This window comes from Labrus mixtus, chromosome 15 (assembly GCF_963584025.1).
Source record: "Labrus mixtus chromosome 15, fLabMix1.1, whole genome shotgun sequence".
Taxonomy (NCBI): domain Eukaryota; kingdom Metazoa; phylum Chordata; class Actinopteri; order Labriformes; family Labridae; genus Labrus; species Labrus mixtus.
Genome location: NC_083626.1, coordinates 6,353,194 through 6,371,512, shown reverse-complemented (window position 1 = coordinate 6,371,512; position 18,319 = coordinate 6,353,194). Strand labels below are relative to the sequence as shown.

The window sequence follows — 18,319 nt, the reverse complement described above, 5'->3', positions numbered from 1 at the left end:
ATGATGGAAATAAGCAGAGTTGTTTTTTTCTCAGGCTAACAGCTGACGTTCGCGTGTGTCTATTTTGGACCATGTGACTTCCCGTAGAGCGGTACAGTTAGTGCTGGGTTAGTGTTATACAGCTCAGATGCTTTATGTTAGGCTAGGACAACCTGTCATTGAGGTAATTATGTTGTGAAATAAAGTTATGTGGAGGCCATCATCGTGACCAAAGGATGGAGAGGCGAGGTAAGTGTGTCTGAGAGCTGTGAAGTAAAAAAATAACCACCGAGAGAGGACAGAGGAGATCACTATGCTAACTGTTAGCCTGAGATAGCTCACATACTGAACACTGAGACTGAACCCTGAGACTGAACCTGTCCTGGGCTGTCAGGTGTGGACTGAATGTTGTTTTTAACTTGGTAAATAATGGAGGTAAGCGGCTTGCACAAAAAAATAAAATTTCTCCCTCGTCTTTTCTCGGTGTAACAAAATTAACAATAACCATTATTACCTGTGTATAACAGCTCGAATACACACCTGGGACATTTCTTAAGATCACTTTAGTGCAACCAAGTAGGCTACGAAAAGAAAGCTATTTAGATAAACCAAATAATTAACATGAAATAACCCGTTTAAACTCCTTATCACTGTGAACTGTTTCAATTACAGTCTCTTATGTAGAACAGAATTTAAAAGTGTAAAAATCACAAAATGTTCAAAATGTATCTTTGCATCTTGTAGCTTTAGTGTGTATCCTTTACTGTACCTTATTTCATGCTGTGTGTACTAAAGGTCTTCCTGTTACTGATCATCTTAAAATGCATTTATTGTATATTTAATATGAGGTTTTATACTTTGTACTGAGCAGGACATGCTTATTGTTTTCTAAAGTGTTTAGAGCATTTTATAATGCAGTTTTGAACTTTGTGTTGTCAGGTTTGCTTTTTTCTATCCTATGTTGAGTGTGGTTTTATTTTATGTCCTGTGTCACTTTACGTGGGACTACAGGAAAACCCTCAGGCTTCACTTCTATACAGGTGAAATTTAAGCTGCTGGGATAGGTTACCAAATCTGTAACAGCTCCTCCACTTTTATTGAATGAAGCTCTTTAGATATTTAATTTATGAATAAGTAACAAGTTCCTCAGAGCCTAAAGAATACATTTCCTTTTAATTATTTCTAATAACAGATTATATACGTTGGCCGAGAAGGAGCTAAACCTACAGAACAGAAGACAATACGGGTCTCCATTGCAGTTTGTTCTCCAGAGAGATCTGTCTATTGTTCAACTCCTCAGTTCTTTTCTACTCACAGTTAAATGTGTATACATCCAACATGTTTTATGTAACACGTTAAAACCTGCAGTAACTCATTTAAATACCCTGTAATGATAACATGCTGTTTGCTGTTAAGTGCTGGGTATCTTATAGTTTGGTCTATCAGTGTTTTTTGAGTCCTTAGACTGAACAAAAGATTTAAAGTTTTGTGCCAAACAAACAAAGCAAAATCAATGAGCTGGAAGACACGCTGTAAGAACGCTTATTGATAAGTCAAAGTGTACTTTGACTTTAACGCTACAAAGGAATCCTCCCTTTTCTTTTTGCATAATGTGTGTTTATCTACAAAAGCACTGATTCACACAGGTATTAACTCATTGAAATGTTTACCACAAAGAACCCTGAATCTGTTTCGCTTTAGTCGATATATATTTCACTTCTTCTGCCACCAGCACTGCTCGGTCAACGACTGCTTTCTGCTGTTATGACTCACAAAGTTGCAAAGACGATAATTAAATAGAGTTGAGTCAGGACAGTCCAGCAAACAATAAGAGTGTACAGACTTTTGGCCCCTGGATAAAGTTGCTGCTGTGCTTCTTGAGGTTGAGGTTTGGTTTTCTGAGAATTTTTCCTCATCAGCTCACATGACTGTCTCGTGTTTGTCTAGTTGTTTGGGCATCCTTGTTCCCTTTTTTTTGACAGCAGAACGGGTTTTGCTGTGTAATGATCTGCTTGAAGATAAAACTGAAAGCCTGGACTAAAAGCAGGTTTTATGATGTCATACTGTTAGGGATATATAATATCCACTGAGGCTTTGTTGCAGGTCTGTCTTCCTTCCTCCTTTTAGGCTGCAGCTTGTGCAGTCATGGATTAAATCACAAGATGATTTTAGGGTTGCTTAATGAAGAACTCACTTTCAGATGCCCGTTGAAACTGCCTATTGAAGTGAGGTATCGACAAGGCAGAAGTGTCCCTTTAGATGCCCTAATATGATTAAGTGGCAGTTGAAGTTTGCAAGAACATGTAATAAAATTCCTATAGCATGCCTTTCCAGTGGAGAAAATATCACATGTGACCTCCAGGATGCACCTGGACAGTGGACAAAATGATGTGTTTTGTTGTGTTTTGTCAAGATGTAAATGTCATCCGTGCCCGTCCAATAGAGAATATGTGGTTAAGTTTCCTGTGTCCTTAAAATCATATAATTTTCTAATTATAAAAAAGATACAAAAAAGTGGTTCAATATCAAATAAAACCGTATCATTATAGTGAAATGAAAATCAAAGTAATATGTAAAAATACCTCAAATATAAGTTAGTACACGGCAGCAACAATGACAGTGTCTGCTGCTCTTTACACATAAAGATAAACACCCCTGTGTGTGTATTTTTTAAGTTTTTCATGTTCACTCAGTGCTGAAGTCTGTACATGGAAATGACTTGTTCTGCTTAGTTATTTGTACAATAAATTACTAAATGTCAAATCATTTCATAGGTTTTAGGTTGTTTTATTCTTTTGTGTTGTTACTGGTGTTTGGATATAAGTGTGTGTGTGTGTGGGGGGGAGAGACGGGGGGGCTGTGCTCTAGTCATTATGCTTTAACCACCTGCAGGGACAGAGGGGGGCACCCCAATCTCTGGCACCCTTATTTTGGGGCCACAAGCTGAAAAGTTTGGGAACCCCCGCTCTAAGGTGTTCTTCCAGTGGAGAAAGTACTAGAAGGGCTAAATAAGGCATTCGTACGACGGAGGATTAGGGCCAGTTAAAAAAATAATAATAATAAATTCATGATTAAAGTCGTAAATTTACGAGAATAAAGTCATAGATTTACGAGAATAAAGTCATAAATTAAAAAAAAAAAAATGTAACATGGCCCTAATCCTCCGTTGTACATTTGTCAACTGGATAAAATGTTATAAAATGCTGTAGTTATACTCCTGTGTGCTGGTGCCCTCTCATTGGTGTGGCCCCCTGACCCCCCAGACAGTCTGAGTCCGCCTCTGCTGTTCCCAGCGCAACAGTTCATGCTGCAAGCGCATTAAAACTCCTTTCTCAATGCATTATGTTTGCTACCGAGGGATTGGTCTGCGGTTGAATCGGAAAAAAATCCCTGTGGGATAAATGTCCCACTCCAAGTCCCCCCCTCCTTCCCCATAAACCGGTCTAACAGGTCCTGGAGCCTCGTCAGGTGACTCGGTGTCAGACGCTCCAAGCTCCGCGCTCAGGTAAAAAAAAGAGGAAACTGCAGCAGATGCAGGACGGTGAAGTGGGATTGACCAGCGGAAGAACTGAAATGTCTTGTCATTTTAAAGGATAATTCTTGTAGAAATCACGGCTTCGAGTTAACGGTGAGCCCGGTGTCCTCCTCAGTCTTTTTTAATTTGGAGGAGGAGGATTATGTTTGAAAGTGTTTCGATATTTTCCAGGTCTTTTGAAGCGGAAGCGAGCATCGGGTTAAACAAACAACTTACTTGTCCTTCTTTTAATGACATTTTGTTATCTTCACGGTCGCTGTGTAGTTTGAGTCTGAACAAGGCTTTAATTGTGAGAGTATATTGCTTTATGGGATATTTTACACCCCCGTGTAGTCCTTTAAAGTCAATGTGTCTGTAGGTGTTTTGGTTTACGTCGTACTCAGGTGTGCTCAGTGGACTTATTACATTTCATGGTAACTCTTGAGTCTTCCACTATTTAACATATTCTTCTGAAGTTTGGCTGCGTATTGTTTTTGCTTCTTTCATCGATCTGTTCCTGTTCAAAATGACTGTAACACGTTTACACACACACAGATGTTGTGTCAGTGCTGTTGAGTTAAAGGGATGACTGAACCTAGTACATGAAGAAAATCTGCCATTCTTCTACGTTTCTTAACTCTGATCATAGAATGACATGATTAAAAACCATAAAATTGGTTATTGCCTTCCCTGGACTTAACTATATCCCTGCAGTGTGTCATTTGTTAATTTTGACTTTGTCTAATGAGCTCATTGGCTCATGCTTATGTCATAACTGAGAAACTGTTGTGTTTACCTGTTCTGTAGGTAGTGTTGTGGATCCGCAGAGCGGACTCCCCTCACCCAGTCCACGGGACCCCCTGCTCAGTCCTGAGTCACACATGGTAAGAACCCTTACAGTTTTTCTGAGTAGCAAACAATGGCCGTGTTGGACTTTTGCATGAAAGAGAAAAATAAAGCGTGTAAAAAAACAACAGACAGGCTGTATTGGTGGTGCGTTTAACTTCATGTCATGTAAAAAACTTGGAAGGACACTTGTGCTTTTCCCTTACTATATTTACAGATATCAGTTTAAGATATGGCTGCTTTGACGTTTGTTTCAAGTTTCATTGGTGGAAATGGAACAAGCAGCTGGCTTTTTTATCATGTCATTTGCATGCTGTAGAACTAATGAGCTATATGTAAATAAACCTCTGCTTGAATATAATTTTAAACCTTTGTTTTAACTCGAATGAACTCTCTGAATCCTTGTCCTACCAGGATGTTCAGGGATATAAGTGGGTGCGATGGCGTGTGTGGTTGTGCCGTCTCGGTGCCCTGCTGTCCTTGGGTCTCCTCCTGATTGTGTTTCACTGGCGCCCGCGGCTTGCTGTCCTCGCCCGCTGCCGCTCCTGCCCTCTGGCTTTGGCAGATGTTCTGCTATTAAAAGTGAGGATAACATTCATACCTTATCAGATTTAAAAACCACCAAATCCTGGGCATATTTTATCAAACTTGATCTTTCTCCAACCCTCCTGCTTGCCACTTCTTCCCACATTAAGGTTGGAATTTAGCTTCTCAAGGCTGAAACTAGCCTGCTCTTTAAGTGTTTTATTTATTTAACCAGGAAATGGACTCAGTGAGATTTAAAATATCTTTTTCAAGAGTGTCCTGGCCAAGACAAGTTCATGATTAAGCTGTAAATAGCAATGAATTTAAAAGGTAAAAAAAACGTATGGAGAAGTCATGCTCATTTCCCATGATGAATAACTCTACAAAAAAGGAAAAGGACCAAAGCTATGGATGTATTCTGCATTAGGCTCTGACTTACTGCATTAGATGCTCTGTCTTCTGCTTGTTCCAGTTATCACAACTGTATTTTTGTTGTTTATTCCGCAGGACAGTTTTAGTCAAGAGCATGTGGTGGAGGTCTTCAAAGAGGAGATAGAGGAGGGCAGGTAAGCTACATGTGACAGCATCACATTAATCCTTTAGTAAGTTGAGAAAATGGCATAAAGATAAACGGTTTGTACTTGTTTAATCTCTTGAAGTTTGGACTTGCTGGGAGAGCTGGAGGACACCGAGTGGATAGATACAGTTCAGCTCTGCAGGGACGACGTAAGGACAGAGAGCATGGTTGATAATTTGTCGCAGAGTCATGTGCTGAGCGATCCTCTTGCTCATACAGATGTTTGACCTTTTATATGTTACAGAACACGCTGATGCGCTACTATCTGTTTGAAGGACTGCGCTTCATCTGGCTGGATAGAAAAGGAGCTTTCTGTCGTGTTAGGTACTGGAGCAGGAAAACCAGGAACACACCCTGCATTCATGTAGCGTGCAGAATTGTTGTCTATGTAAAGTGACCTAGATAGATTCTGAGCGATCAAATAGAGCACTCTGTTTAGTGTTGTTCATGTTTCACAATAAGACTTAAAGCTTGTAAGGACACCAAATTAGATGAATGACTGCTCAGCTCAGTACAATGTATCTTCTGAGAACTATGGGAAAGCAGTGATATTGTTGTACTGAATGAATATTGAAAGGTTTTTCAGGCACCACTACTTTATGCTGAAATCTACGGTGGCTGCGAAGTGCACACCAAAATTGCAAAGTGGGAAACCCTTTTACAAAGCTTGAGTTAGACAGTGACATTTTGGAAAATAAAATGACATAAGCAAAACACTTTCACCAGTCCCCAAACAAAGTTACAAACAACAGTTTGTCTTGCCGGAAAGGGAATATACCAAATGCTGGAAGTGACTGAGTGAGCGGTCAATTCATTTCTTTTGACGCAAAGACTGTGCGTTAACTGTCTCAGGTTGGTTCTGTAAAACAGGCAGAACATCAATTGATCACCATAAACTCTGTATAACACTTTTCACAGTCTTAACCCCGAAACAAACTAATCGACGGCTCACTCAATCACTTCCGGGTCACCTCTGGCATCTGTACATTCCCTTTCCCGCAATAGTCTGTGGTTTGTAAATTAGTTTGGAGACTGCCATTTGTAAATTTGTCTCAGCGATCTTGAAAATGTTTTGCATCTTGTACATTTGTTTTATAAAATGTAAATTTGTCTCAAGCTTTGTAAAAGTGTTCCTAATTTTGAATTTGTTCTGCACTTCCAAGCCACCGTAGAAATCTACAAATGTAGCTTTGACATTTTAATGAACTTTAATATTAAAACCTTAAATCTTTGTCTGTAGTGTCCTCAATGAGGACTGGACCTGCAAGGACCTGTATGGTTTCCAAAAGGGCCTGAGTCACCTGGAGCAGAGCTCAAGGTAGGAGCAGATGTGTGAATGAATGAAATAAAAAAAGTATATGATTTAATCTGAGAGGGAAGTGTTGAGTCATTGATGGCATGAATTCTTTCAGGAGACGCATGTATGGGCCCAACATTATCGATGTGCCTGTGAAGCCTTACACCAAGCTGCTGTTTGAGGAGGTGAGATGAACGACAGGCCTCTGTTTGAATATTGTTTTTCTAAAAGTAAAGCATCAAAGTGAACCCGCTCCTTTCCTTTGTCTCTCTCCTCATCTGCTTCTTTAGGTCCTCAACCCGTTCTATGTGTTCCAACTGTTCAGCATTTGCTTGTGGATCGTTGATAATTATTTTATTTATGCTGTGTGTATATTCATCGTCTCCCTGGTGTCCATCTGTATCTCACTCTACGAGATCCGCAAGGTGAGTGTGTTGTGGGACACTTCATCGATTTATGATTCATCATGGTTTAAGCTCATTACGTATATTGATCATGGTTTGAACTTACTTCACAGCAAAGTGTCACTCTTCGCAACATGGCTCGGATGGTCACTAATGTCACAGTACGGAGGCGGTCAGGAGGTGAGTTTTTGCACTTTAAATATCTTATAGTATTTAAAATATTGTGTAGTTGCTGTTTTATTGATGTGTAGTTGTTGATTTTGTTTCCTTGGCATTCAATCCGCTAAACCTTTATTATCTTCATAGTGCTTCATCACAACTAAAGTTATCTCATGTCACTCTACATCACGTCCCCACCGATGCATATGGGATTTTTTAGGCCGACATTGATGTTGGGGAGACAAAAAATGATTTATCTGCCGATATTTTTCTTTTGTTCTATGTTTGATTTTTAGAGATATTTAGATTTACACATTTATTGCATTGATCCCTCAAATGCAGTTTTCAAACACTTGCAAAGAAAAGATATAAAGTATAACGTAGACAAAATGGTCACTGGATATGCTAATATTGGCCGTTATTATCGGCTGGCTGATTAAAAGGTCGGGCTCTACTCTACATGTAAAGAAGGTCTACACTGCACTCTTTTAAAGCAAGTAGTGATAGCACTGCAGTTAAACATGTTTTGGATTAGCTGTCTGATTCTGCACCCAGGTGTCGTTCGAGGAAAACATTTATAGTTACCACGTCGTGTTCTCCGTAAATAGTTTCCACTCTGGAACCACCAAAGTTTCAATTCCCCTGTTTTTCAGGTCAGAAAATCCAAAGCAGTTAAACTCTTTAGTAGATCAGCTGAGTTATCCCTGTGATCTAGCGTTTACATCGACAGAACAATGGATACAAAAAGTTACTGTGGCTCAGAAGTCCTCCTGGTAATTTGAGCATTTCTCTAAAGAGTTACACAACTCAAAATAAGTGTTTTTGTCAAAGTGGGCACCTATACATGGTGCCTTTTTAATGCCCTTGTGCTTGCTATAGGCATTATGGTTTGCTGTTGTACGTCCGTCCACTTTGTTAGTGGTTAGTGGATGTATTACCTCATGAACACCTTGATAGAATTTCCTCAAAATTACAATGAGCGTCCATAAGAACTCAAGGAGCACTTATTAACTCGAGGAATAACTGATTAGATTTTAGATGTTCTATGCTCGGCCAATTGGACCTCACATCTGTCCATTGTCAATACTACTAAATGGAAATACCTTTACTTTCATTCCCTTAAAGTCTTCAATACTAATATTCTGAATTAAGACAAATGGATGGATGTAAAGTGAAACCTGACAGGTTGGCTGATGCATTGAACTTCAAGCGCCCGGTTATATTTTTGTCTTTTAGAAAAGAGAGAAAAGTCAGCTTTGAGTTCAGGTCTTTAGGGAACAAAAATAAGTTTGAAATGTTTATGAGGCTACGAGAATAAACAATTTGTTTTAGTGAGCAATACTTAATGTCAACAGAGAGGTCGTAGAAAGAAACCTGAGGGCAACTTTAAGCTGCGTGACAGTTTCCCCCTGAGGGAATATCCCAACTGAACTTTCTCCAAACCACTTTAGCAGCACAATCTAGCAGTTTACCCCCCCCCCCCCCCCCCCCACACACACACACACACACACACACACACACACTCAAAATATGCTTTATGTAACTTCCTGCTTCACCACATGGAAAGTGAGGCATACAGGTATAGTGCATGTAGAGAAGGGTGCGTGTCGGCAGGTTGTAGGAAAAAGGAAGACTAGTGTATTTAGAAGAAAAAAAAACGCTAATTCAGACTTCGATTGAGGGAGCGCTGGTGGCGCAGTGGTTAGTGTTAATGTCATTCTCCACTCTCTCTTTCCCTGATTTCCAACTCTATCCACTGTCCTATCTCTCCATTAAAGGCACAAAAAGACTTCAATTGAGAAGAAACCAGAGAGGACTTTGTTATTCTGTACAAAAGACATTTATTCCTGCATGTTTTTTTTCCCCTAGTTGAAGAGTGCGTGAGCTCGTTGGACCTGGTCCCAGGTGACTGTATCATCGTCCCTCAGGAAGGTCTGATCCTGCCCTGTGATGCTGCCCTGCTGGCTGGGGAGTGTCTGGTCAATGAGAGCATGCTAACAGGTGACCCGCAACAAACCCCAACCACACCACAAATCAGAACTTCACAGGACAGAAAGTCATTAAGCAGGAGAAGTCATTCACTCCTCTGAAATGTCTTTACCAATCGGCTCATGAAACACCTTCAAAGCTGGGAAAAGTTCAGTATTTCGTTGCAGCAGTTTTTAACTTCTAATGAAGGATTTATTTTAAATCTCTTTCAAGCTGGGGTCATTTCACATCTCACAATCTTAAAGTGGATTAGAGTCACAAATTAGCCATCGAACGAGATTTTAAGGATGACTGCATTGTAGTGCTGTTTGATTAAAGGGATGTTACTCTCTGTTTTTAAAATCATATTTCATCAGGTTGTGAGTTGGTAAAAACAATTCAAGTCTTTCACACTCTGTGCCTCCAGCTTGTTTTATAAAGTGATGATTCAACCTTTTTCATCCTTTCTGTGTCCAGGTGAAAGTGTCCCAGTTCTGAAAACCCCACTGCCTGCTGGTGACGGGAGGTACAGCTCAGAAACTGAGCGCAGACACACCCTCTTCTGTGGTACACACCTAATCCAGGCCAAAGGGGTGGGGCCAGAAGGCAATGGTGTGGTCGCTATAGTCACGAGCACTGGTGAGTATAAAAACGGTCTGTGGACTGAACATTTTAACGAGATGACACCTCTGCATGTTTAGATTCCTCGCACTATGGAGCAGCTTATTTATGAGTACATGTCGCTTATTTAGGCTTTCCAAACGAAATCACCCTCCTGCATTACTTTGGCAGATTTTCAAAAATGGTACTGATACATTTTGTCCCTGTCAAAACAAAGATATACATGGAATAGATGAGCCATTAAACACATTTTCAGCACCTTTAGGGCGTGTGTGTAATGCAGGACGAGTAAACATGTCTTTTGTTTGTCTGTTTGCAGCCTAACCACACAGGGAAACTGAAAAGACCCTATGTTTGCTATCCGAGTGAACCATTTGTCCTGCTTTATCTCATCCTCAGGGTTTTTCACAGCCAAAGGGAACCTGGTCAGCTCCATTTTGTATCCTCAGCCAACAAACTTCCGCTTCTACAAAGATTCGGTCAAATTCCTGCTTATCCTGGGCTTCATCGGTAAGAGCTTTGGCAGAGGCATTGTGTCAATAGTATTAGTGACTTTCTCAGATTATGTATGTCAAGCCCTTTGAGAAATACTTCAGTAATTATTGAACTTTTCCCAACATTTTCCGTCTTGCTTCAGCTCTTTTTGGCACCATTTACAGTTTTGTGGTCCTCTTCAAATCCCATGTAAGTGCTGCTAAATCATTTTTATGGCCTGTTTGTGCCAATGGTAAAAAAAGCCATAACACTGACTATTGTCTGGCTGTGTGCCCAGGCCACCTGGGTAGAGTTGGTGATTAGAAGCCTGGACATTGTGACCATTGCAGTGCCCCCTGCACTGCCTGCTGCCATCACCACTGGCATCATCTACTCCCAGCACAGGCTGAAGAAACAGGGCGTCTTCTGCATCAGTCCACCACGCATCAATGTCTGCGGCAAGGTCTCACTCTTCTGCTTCGACAAGGTGAGAGGGAATCATTCACCTGCCTAGGTTATTTGTATGCCATGAACACATTGTGTCTCATTGGAGTACTTGTGTTTCTCCAGACAGGAACTCTCACAGAGGACGGCCTGGATGTGTGGGGCGTGATGGAGGCGGGGCCTGCCGGTTTCTCAGAGCTGGTACCAGAGCCTAAACTCCTGCTGCCGGGCAACATGCTCTCTGGCCTGGCCAGCTGTCACACTGTGACACTGCTACAAGGTCAGCCCCTCGGAGACCCTCTGGAGCTGAAGATGATCGAGTCCACTGGTTGGGTATGACAGTAAAAATCATTTTTGTTCTTTAAGAGGTATTTGATAAGAAAGTTTTTGCTTAAAACGTTCTTGAACAATTGTGTTACAATTACATTTTTTGTACTGTTACTTAAAGAATACCTTTGATGCCTTTCTTAAAAATACATGTGTCCAAACAATGACAACAGTTAGTAATGTGTACTTTTAAAGGAAGGAGGAATTCTCTTTGGGGAGCTATAAAACCAGGAAGTTAACAGTTTGTTTTTTTTATTATGTGAACATTTAGTAGTATCCTGGTTGCAGACATTCACATGCATTACAGATGTATTCAATAGTAACGCATATGCTGGATCCATTTTAATAACTGAAATGTTCTCAGGTTTGCTCTCGCTGCAGCTGTAATGTGTTATATTAACGTGAAGAATCTGATCCTCAATTGGTTGATTAGAATCGGGGGGCAGAACAGTTTGGGGTTGCAACACCCTTTAATAAAATACTTAAACACAAGTACATTACAAACTTAAAACTAACAACAATATTTTGGTTGAACACCTTGCACAACTCCTCAGATTAGAGACTCAGAATTAGCATATCCTTACACACCATTATAAGAAGTTAATTAGCAAATATTCTGTTGTTTTGAATGAAGTTCAACAGACTTTAATCAGTGATGCTGTGGTATACAGAAAAACAAACCTGGTTTAGTTTTTGTTCACAAGATTTCTTGTTACAGTTAACTCATTTAATAACGCACATGTAATTCTGTATATTTTTAAGATCTTGAAAAAAAACGTTGTAGCTTTTTTTACCTTCATTGAGAGACAGGACAGTGGATAGCGTCTGAAATCAGAGAGAGAGAGAGAGTGAGGAATGATATGCGGTAAAGGAGCCACAGGTCGGATTCGAACCCGTCTGCATGCTTTACGAGACTGTAAGCTCTGTGCCACTAGGCCACCAGCACCCTGTAAATCAGTATCTTAACTCTTTATTTATTTATCCAGACACTCGAGGAGCCAGAGGGAGGTGGGAATGAATTGGATGCAGAGTTTGGAGGACACAAGGTTTTGGCTGTCATGAGACCGCCGACTCAACAGTACCAAGCTCTAGGACCTGTGAGTGTCATTCAACCTAAATATTAATTAATGAATTCTCCTTCTGGACTTTGAAGTTAACGACTGTGATTCTTTCATTCATCGCTCAGTCCACCAGCGAGCCTGTGGCCATTGTTCAGAGGTTTCCCTTCTCCTCGGCCCTGCAGAGGATGAGTACGGTGACGGTGGCCGCCGGGGGGCGCTGGCCTCTAGCTTTTATTAAAGGATCCCCGGAGATGGTGGCTAGTCTGTGCATAGCAGAAACCAGTGAGTGACTTCAATTTGGTAATAATATCCAGTCAGTGTGAAAATATATATAACACTAGTGCAGCATTTTCAAGGGATTTGGAAATAGATTTAGTAGATGAAAGAATATTTTCTCAGTGTAGATCTACATCTTTACATTGTGTTTACAGTGCCGGCCAACTTCTCCAACAAACTGCACAACTTCTCCAGTGAAGGCCTCAGAATTCTTGCACTCGCGTACAAGCCATTAGACGTGAACACTGACTTAAAGAATATTGAACGGTGAGAACACAGTCCGTCATTCTGGCATTTGCATGGCTCCATAGCTCCTATAATTAATAAGTTTCCACACCTGAAGTGTGCAGCTGGTCTAGTTGTGCTGAACTTGATCCTGAAAAAGTCCAACAGTGAGTTTGAATGCAGCTGTGTGTGTTTTTCTTCACAGAGGGGAGGTCGAGAAGGACATGCAGTTCCTGGGCTTTCTGATTATGAAGAACCTGGTGAAGCCAGAGAGTCCCAGAGTTATTAATGTCCTGAGACTGGCAAACATTCGTAGCGTCATGGTCACCGGTGAGAGACATCGTGCCCTTCCTCTATTTCACATATTTAAATGCTGTCTTTTTCAACGTCATTCACATTCTTCTTTTGGCCCTCCTCACATAGGGGATAACATTTTAACAGCAATCAATGTAGCAAAATGCTGTGGGATGATGGGATCTGACGAGAAGGTGATATTCGTCAATGTCATCCCTCACACCAACACGTCCCTGCCTGTGCTGAGGTTCAACCTGGAAACCGAAGGGACGACTGCCGCCCAAAGCTCTGTAGAGGTCATCACTCAGGTCGGTACTGCTCAGACGAAGCCCTGCAGCACAAAGCTTGACGGTCTGTTTATTATTATGCTATATTCAAGACGAAATGGGAAGACAAATTTGATCTGATGACAGACAGAGGATTTTCTGCCCTAAATTTGATTCCTGCATGTGTTAGCCAATCCAGAAGTGTTTGGTTCATACTTTATTTTAGAGTGAGTTGGGATTTTTCACAACCTGACATGCTGTGGGACTTGAAAGGTACCACCGATACATTTTGATTGGGGGTTATGTTATCTCTCATTATATCTCAAAAAGTTTGAGCTGTGATACGAGTTAAGGATTGCTCATTCTAAAACATTAATTTGTGCTAGATCGTGCTGCGTGTGTCATTAATAGTGCATGATAATGTAGTTGAGCCATCTTGGCAGACATTTATGAAGTGGCACGGGGAGATTCTGGATGCAGTTGACTGTGCTTTCTTTATTTTCTCTCAGGGTCTTTACCAGGGAGGCTTTGGCTATCACTTGGCTATTTCTGGCAAGTCCTTTGCTGCACTCTGTGAAAACTTCCCTGAATATCTGCCAAAGGTAATAAAATGTTTTTTCTGCAGAAATATTCTGAAAATGAACTATGAGAAGGCATCATGCATAAAGCAACAATGGGGCAGTGGGAGTAGTGTCAGAGACAATGATTAAACTACATTGTACTGAGGTTACAACAGGCTGTATTTCAAGAACATTTGCCACCTTCAATCTTTTTTTCCTTTTTTTTTTTTTTTTTAAATGCTGTCTTTGCAGGTTTTGTTGCGAACCACAGTATTTGCTCGCATGACTCCTGACCAGAAAACTCAGCTGGTGAAAGAGCTGCAGAAACTTAAGTGAGTTCAAGCACAAAAGGGGAAGAATGGGAAACACCAAATTATGAAGGAACAGAAAAAAAGAAGGAATAAACTGAGAGCAACAACGAATGAATCACAAGGAAATGTCACGACTTTATAAACATGCCGTTCTAATTTTTTTATGTGAAATATGAGGATAAATAGAAAAATTAAGAAGCCATAAGTGAGAACGTTGAATTTAAATACATCTAAACAAATAAACTGCGAATTCTAGTTATGAAGAGAGAAATGGATTATATGTTTGATGTAAATTTAATATCTGAAGGAGAAAGGTTGAGTGTTTTGTTGCTGTTTTTGTTAAAGGGTTTCTAAAACGACATCTAGTGGCCATAGGAGGAGTTGCAGTTTAGAGCACATTTATGTCTTTTTTTCTTTTACCTAAGCTAAAATAAGACAGGTCATAAAACATATTGTTTCATTACAGCTATTGCGTTGGCATGTGTGGGGACGGGGCCAACGACTGCGGGGCCTTAAGAGCTGCTGACATCGGGGTTTCTCTGTCTGAGGCCGAGGCTTCAGTGGCGTCCCCTTTCACCTCTAAGACTAAAAACATCAGCTGTGTGCCGCTGCTTATCAGGTGAGGAAAAGAGAGGTCTTAAAAGTGATGGAGTAAGAAGGATACTGTTTGTTGGAGTAGTGGGTCAAGGGGAAGAAATGGCAACATGATTTTTCCTCCGTGTTTGTGCAGAGAGGGCCGGTGTTCCCTGGTGACCTCCTTCAGCCTCTTCAGATACATGGCTCTGTACAGCATCGTTCAGTTTTCCTCCATCCTCATCCTCTACACGGTGAGTACCAGTGGAGCTTATCACATCCTCACTTTCAAAGAAACCATTTGTCTCTGCTGTCTCTGACTCATCAGCTTAAACATCCTTATATTTAGAATCATTAAAGGACAACATCCTTATATTCAATCCAGGCTTTCTTTTGTCCAATTTATTGGAGCCTGTAAAGCCCCACCCTAAGGCGACTATATGGGGCTAACAACAAACCACAAATGCACCCTTAAAAATTGTGGTTCACAACTGGTATAGCGTATGACCCACCACCTTAACCTTAATGTGAAATCGCGACCCAAATTTTTCTGAAAATTTTTCACCAATCAAAATTATTCAATTAAAAAATTTAGAAGTTCAGATCACAGATCGTCCAAAATATGACTGAACATATCAAATGTGTTTAAAAAGCACTTCATAGACTTTTTGACACATTTTTCTTATGGGCAGTCATTCGCGACCCACTCAAAACGGCTCCACGACCCACTTTCGGGTCCGGACCCACCAGTTGAGAACCACTGCTTTAAAACAAATCGTACACCTTACCAAAGTCAAAACAAAGGGGATTTATTATTGACATACAAACAAAATCATTAAAGGGAGATCAACTCAACAAGAGGAAAAGACGTTCTCATATGATACAAATACAGGATTTAATTTTTCTAAACACAATTCTTCCTTTTGTGTGTGTTCAGATGAATACGAGCATGTCCGACCTGCAGTTCCTGTTCTGTGACATCTTTGTGGTGACTCTGCTGGCCTTCGTGATGGGAAAAGGAGGTCCCAGTAGAGAGCTGCACCCCCGCAGACCCCCGGCCAGTCTGCTGGGTCTGCCTGTCCTGGGCAGCCTGTTCATCCACAGCTGTATGAGCGTCCTGGGCCAGCTGGCTGCGCTCTTCATCACCGCCTCACAGGACTGGTCAGTCACAGAGGGGTTGCTTTTATTTACTCAGGCTTGCTATGATGATGAGTTGTAAAAGATTCAATTAATCACCAGCTATCTGAGGAATTAATAAATTGGTTTCATTAAATTAAAGATAATTCCTCAAATTCAGACATTTTCTGCGTTCTGTACTCTATTACTGTAAGCTGATATCTTTCAGTTCTGGGTAGAACAAAATTTCAACCCTTATGGACATTTCATGGACGTAACAGCTACTTGATCAATGGAACTCCTCTTTAGTTGCTGATTTTTATTTGTGTCATTCATACTAAATAAAATCCTTCATCTCAGATTCAGAGAAAGACCGGGAACCTTCATGCTCTGTTGTTGTTTTTTTCTTTAGGTACGTTCCACTCAATTCAACAGTTTTTGGAACAGAAAATCTGCCCAACATGGAGGACACCAGCTTGTTTGCCGTGTCAGGTTTCCAGTACATCATCATGGCTGTGGTGGTGACAAAGGGATACCCTCACAAGAAACCTCTCTATCACAACGGTGAGGCTTTAGAAGAAACACTCGATCACTGATTTATGTCATCAGCTTTATTCAGTATAAGGTGAAATCTACTGATGGTGTACAACCTTTTATTAATCGTTATTCTCTTCTTTCCAGTGCTTTTCCTCTGCTTACTGATTGTTCTCTTTGCCCTGATGACTTGGCTGGTCGTGTACCCGGGGGCTTGGGTTTGCCGAGAACTTCAACTGTACGACTTCTCAGACGTGGATTTCAAACTGCTGCTCGTTGCCGTGGCTGCGCTCAACTTCCTCATTTGTTTTGTTGCAGAGGTGAGTGATGAGTTTAGAGAAGGTCAATACCTTTGAAGACTACTGTTACTCTGCAGGAATGTGGAAAAAACACAGCCGGCTCCATTCCTTACTACAGCACCAATCAAAAGACACAAATGACAGTCTGTGGATAAAGCTAATGTTGGGACTCTACACGATGCTTTCAATTTACGTTTTTATCTCTTTGAAGATCTGGAAAGATGGTTTCTGCCTTTGTAATATTATACTTCATGAACAAGAGAAACACCTCTGGTTGTCTTTACTTCCCGAAGGCTTCAATGGAGTTATGTGTTCATAAGGGTAGATAAAATAAAAAAGTCAAAAATCCCTAAAAAATGTCAATGCCTTCTTGAGCGCCCGACCACAGAGAGACACATCGTTAAAGGCATCGCCAGCAAAACCATTGTTTTCCTATGGTAAAGCCCGCTTGATGTGCGCTCTTCTTTGCAGCTGTGTGATGCATTTTTCTAGCAACTTCCTTTAAAGTCAAAAGTTCACAGAAATTCTACTTTTCAACTCAAGACACGGTGTCGCAGTGCTTGTCAATGTCACTTTCGGCCGAAGCTGCAAATCAAATCAAGTAGGAGGATTAACCTCCGCTTTTTTATGACATTTTCCCTCTTCTCGTTTGGGATCAAAGCAACGGAGAGAGCTCTACTTTTGCTCGAATCCATTTTTTCCCACTTACTTTATTGGGTCGCCCGTATGTGCACACAGCCCTGCTCCACATGTATTTCTCATTTACTATGTTCTCATGGTAAACATGTTTTGGATGTGAAACTTGAACTGGGGTGGCACATGTGTGGGGTAAATACCTGGATGCTGCAGTATGTGTTTCCACCTGCGAGGTGAATAAAGTTTTAGAACTGAATAAACATTGTGTTTATTACAGTCAACACACTGGTGCTCCCAGCAGTTGTTCCCCCAGATGCTGACGCCCAGCACAACCTCTCTCCGTTTGATCAGGCCTTTTTACACAGAATACTTTGATGTTAAAGTGCTACTCACGCCTTTTCATATTTTCTTCTCAAGCCTGGGCACTAAAGCTATTTTAATTGTTTTCTTTGTAATAGCCAATAGTCACGTACAGTATATGAACAGATATCTGATTTTGCAGGGATGATCCTCTCCACATTTTATGTCCACTTTATTTCTAAACATCAATTTGGAATAGCAAACTCAAATGTGGACATTCACACAGATATGATTTCTTTTTAAGAGCATTTTTATGTTTTTGTTTTTTTCCACTAGGCGCTGATAGACCTGGGTATGCTGAACTGTCTCCGGTTGCTGCGTGGAACGCGTCAGTCCAAGAAACAGTATAAACGTCTGAATGCCCTTTTGGCTAACTCTCCGTCATGGCCGCCTCTCAATCAAGCCCTGTCGCCCACAAATCAGACTGTCATCTTCCTTAGCTAGCGTCTGCTTCCCCCCCCCCGTCGGACACTGTCAAACAAACCAAACGATGCTGTTGATGTCTGCATGGCAGCTCAGCCCAACCAACAATGCAGAATCCTGTTTACATGTGAATAAAACTATTTTATTAAGATTACTGACTGGGACTGTCAATTAACATTTTTATTGAGTTGTGGTGTGATTTCATAGTGTCTATGTGGGATATTAAAGGCACACTAAATTCTCATGTTTG

At 40.9% G+C, this 18,319-nt stretch overlaps 1 protein-coding gene across 3 annotated transcripts; it reads left to right on the top strand.

Moving 5' to 3' along the window:
• The first annotated feature begins 78 nt into the window (after positions 1-78).
• On the top strand, positions 79-18,223 carry atp13a2 (ATPase cation transporting 13A2). 3 transcript variants are annotated; one of them, XM_061058704.1, is made up of 29 exons: positions 79-228; positions 4,301-4,377; positions 4,754-4,921; positions 5,372-5,430; positions 5,524-5,590; positions 5,686-5,765; positions 6,682-6,759; positions 6,854-6,923; positions 7,029-7,163; positions 7,256-7,322; positions 9,171-9,302; positions 9,747-9,908; positions 10,290-10,400; positions 10,528-10,574; positions 10,663-10,851; positions 10,935-11,141; positions 12,122-12,232; positions 12,322-12,478; positions 12,628-12,739; positions 12,903-13,027; positions 13,121-13,299; positions 13,767-13,859; positions 14,070-14,149; positions 14,595-14,747; positions 14,859-14,955; positions 15,639-15,862; positions 16,230-16,381; positions 16,499-16,671; positions 17,923-18,223. In XM_061058704.1, exons 1-29 carry the CDS (start codon positions 216-218, stop codon positions 18,088-18,090), a joined length of 3,486 nt encoding a protein of 1,161 aa, XP_060914687.1. In that variant the 5' UTR covers positions 79-215; the 3' UTR covers positions 18,091-18,223. The 3 variants fall into 3 exon arrangements, with proteins under 3 accessions (XP_060914687.1, XP_060914689.1, XP_060914688.1); XM_061058705.1 differs by lacking the exon at positions 79-228 and adding an exon at positions 3,452-3,607; XM_061058706.1 differs by lacking the exon at positions 4,754-4,921.
• Positions 18,224-18,319: the final 96 nt, after the last annotated feature.

What these genes read in the sequence shown, in the direction of transcription:
- atp13a2 (XM_061058704.1), top strand. An exon ending in CCAAGCTGCTGTTTGAGGAG is followed by an intron (nt 6,924 to 7,028) that starts GTGAGATGAACG and finishes CTGCTTCTTTAG; the next exon opens with GTCCTCAACCCGTTCTATGT. An exon ending in AAAGAGCTGCAGAAACTTAA is followed by an intron (nt 14,150 to 14,594) that starts GTGAGTTCAAGC and finishes GTTTCATTACAG; the next exon opens with CTATTGCGTTGGCATGTGTG.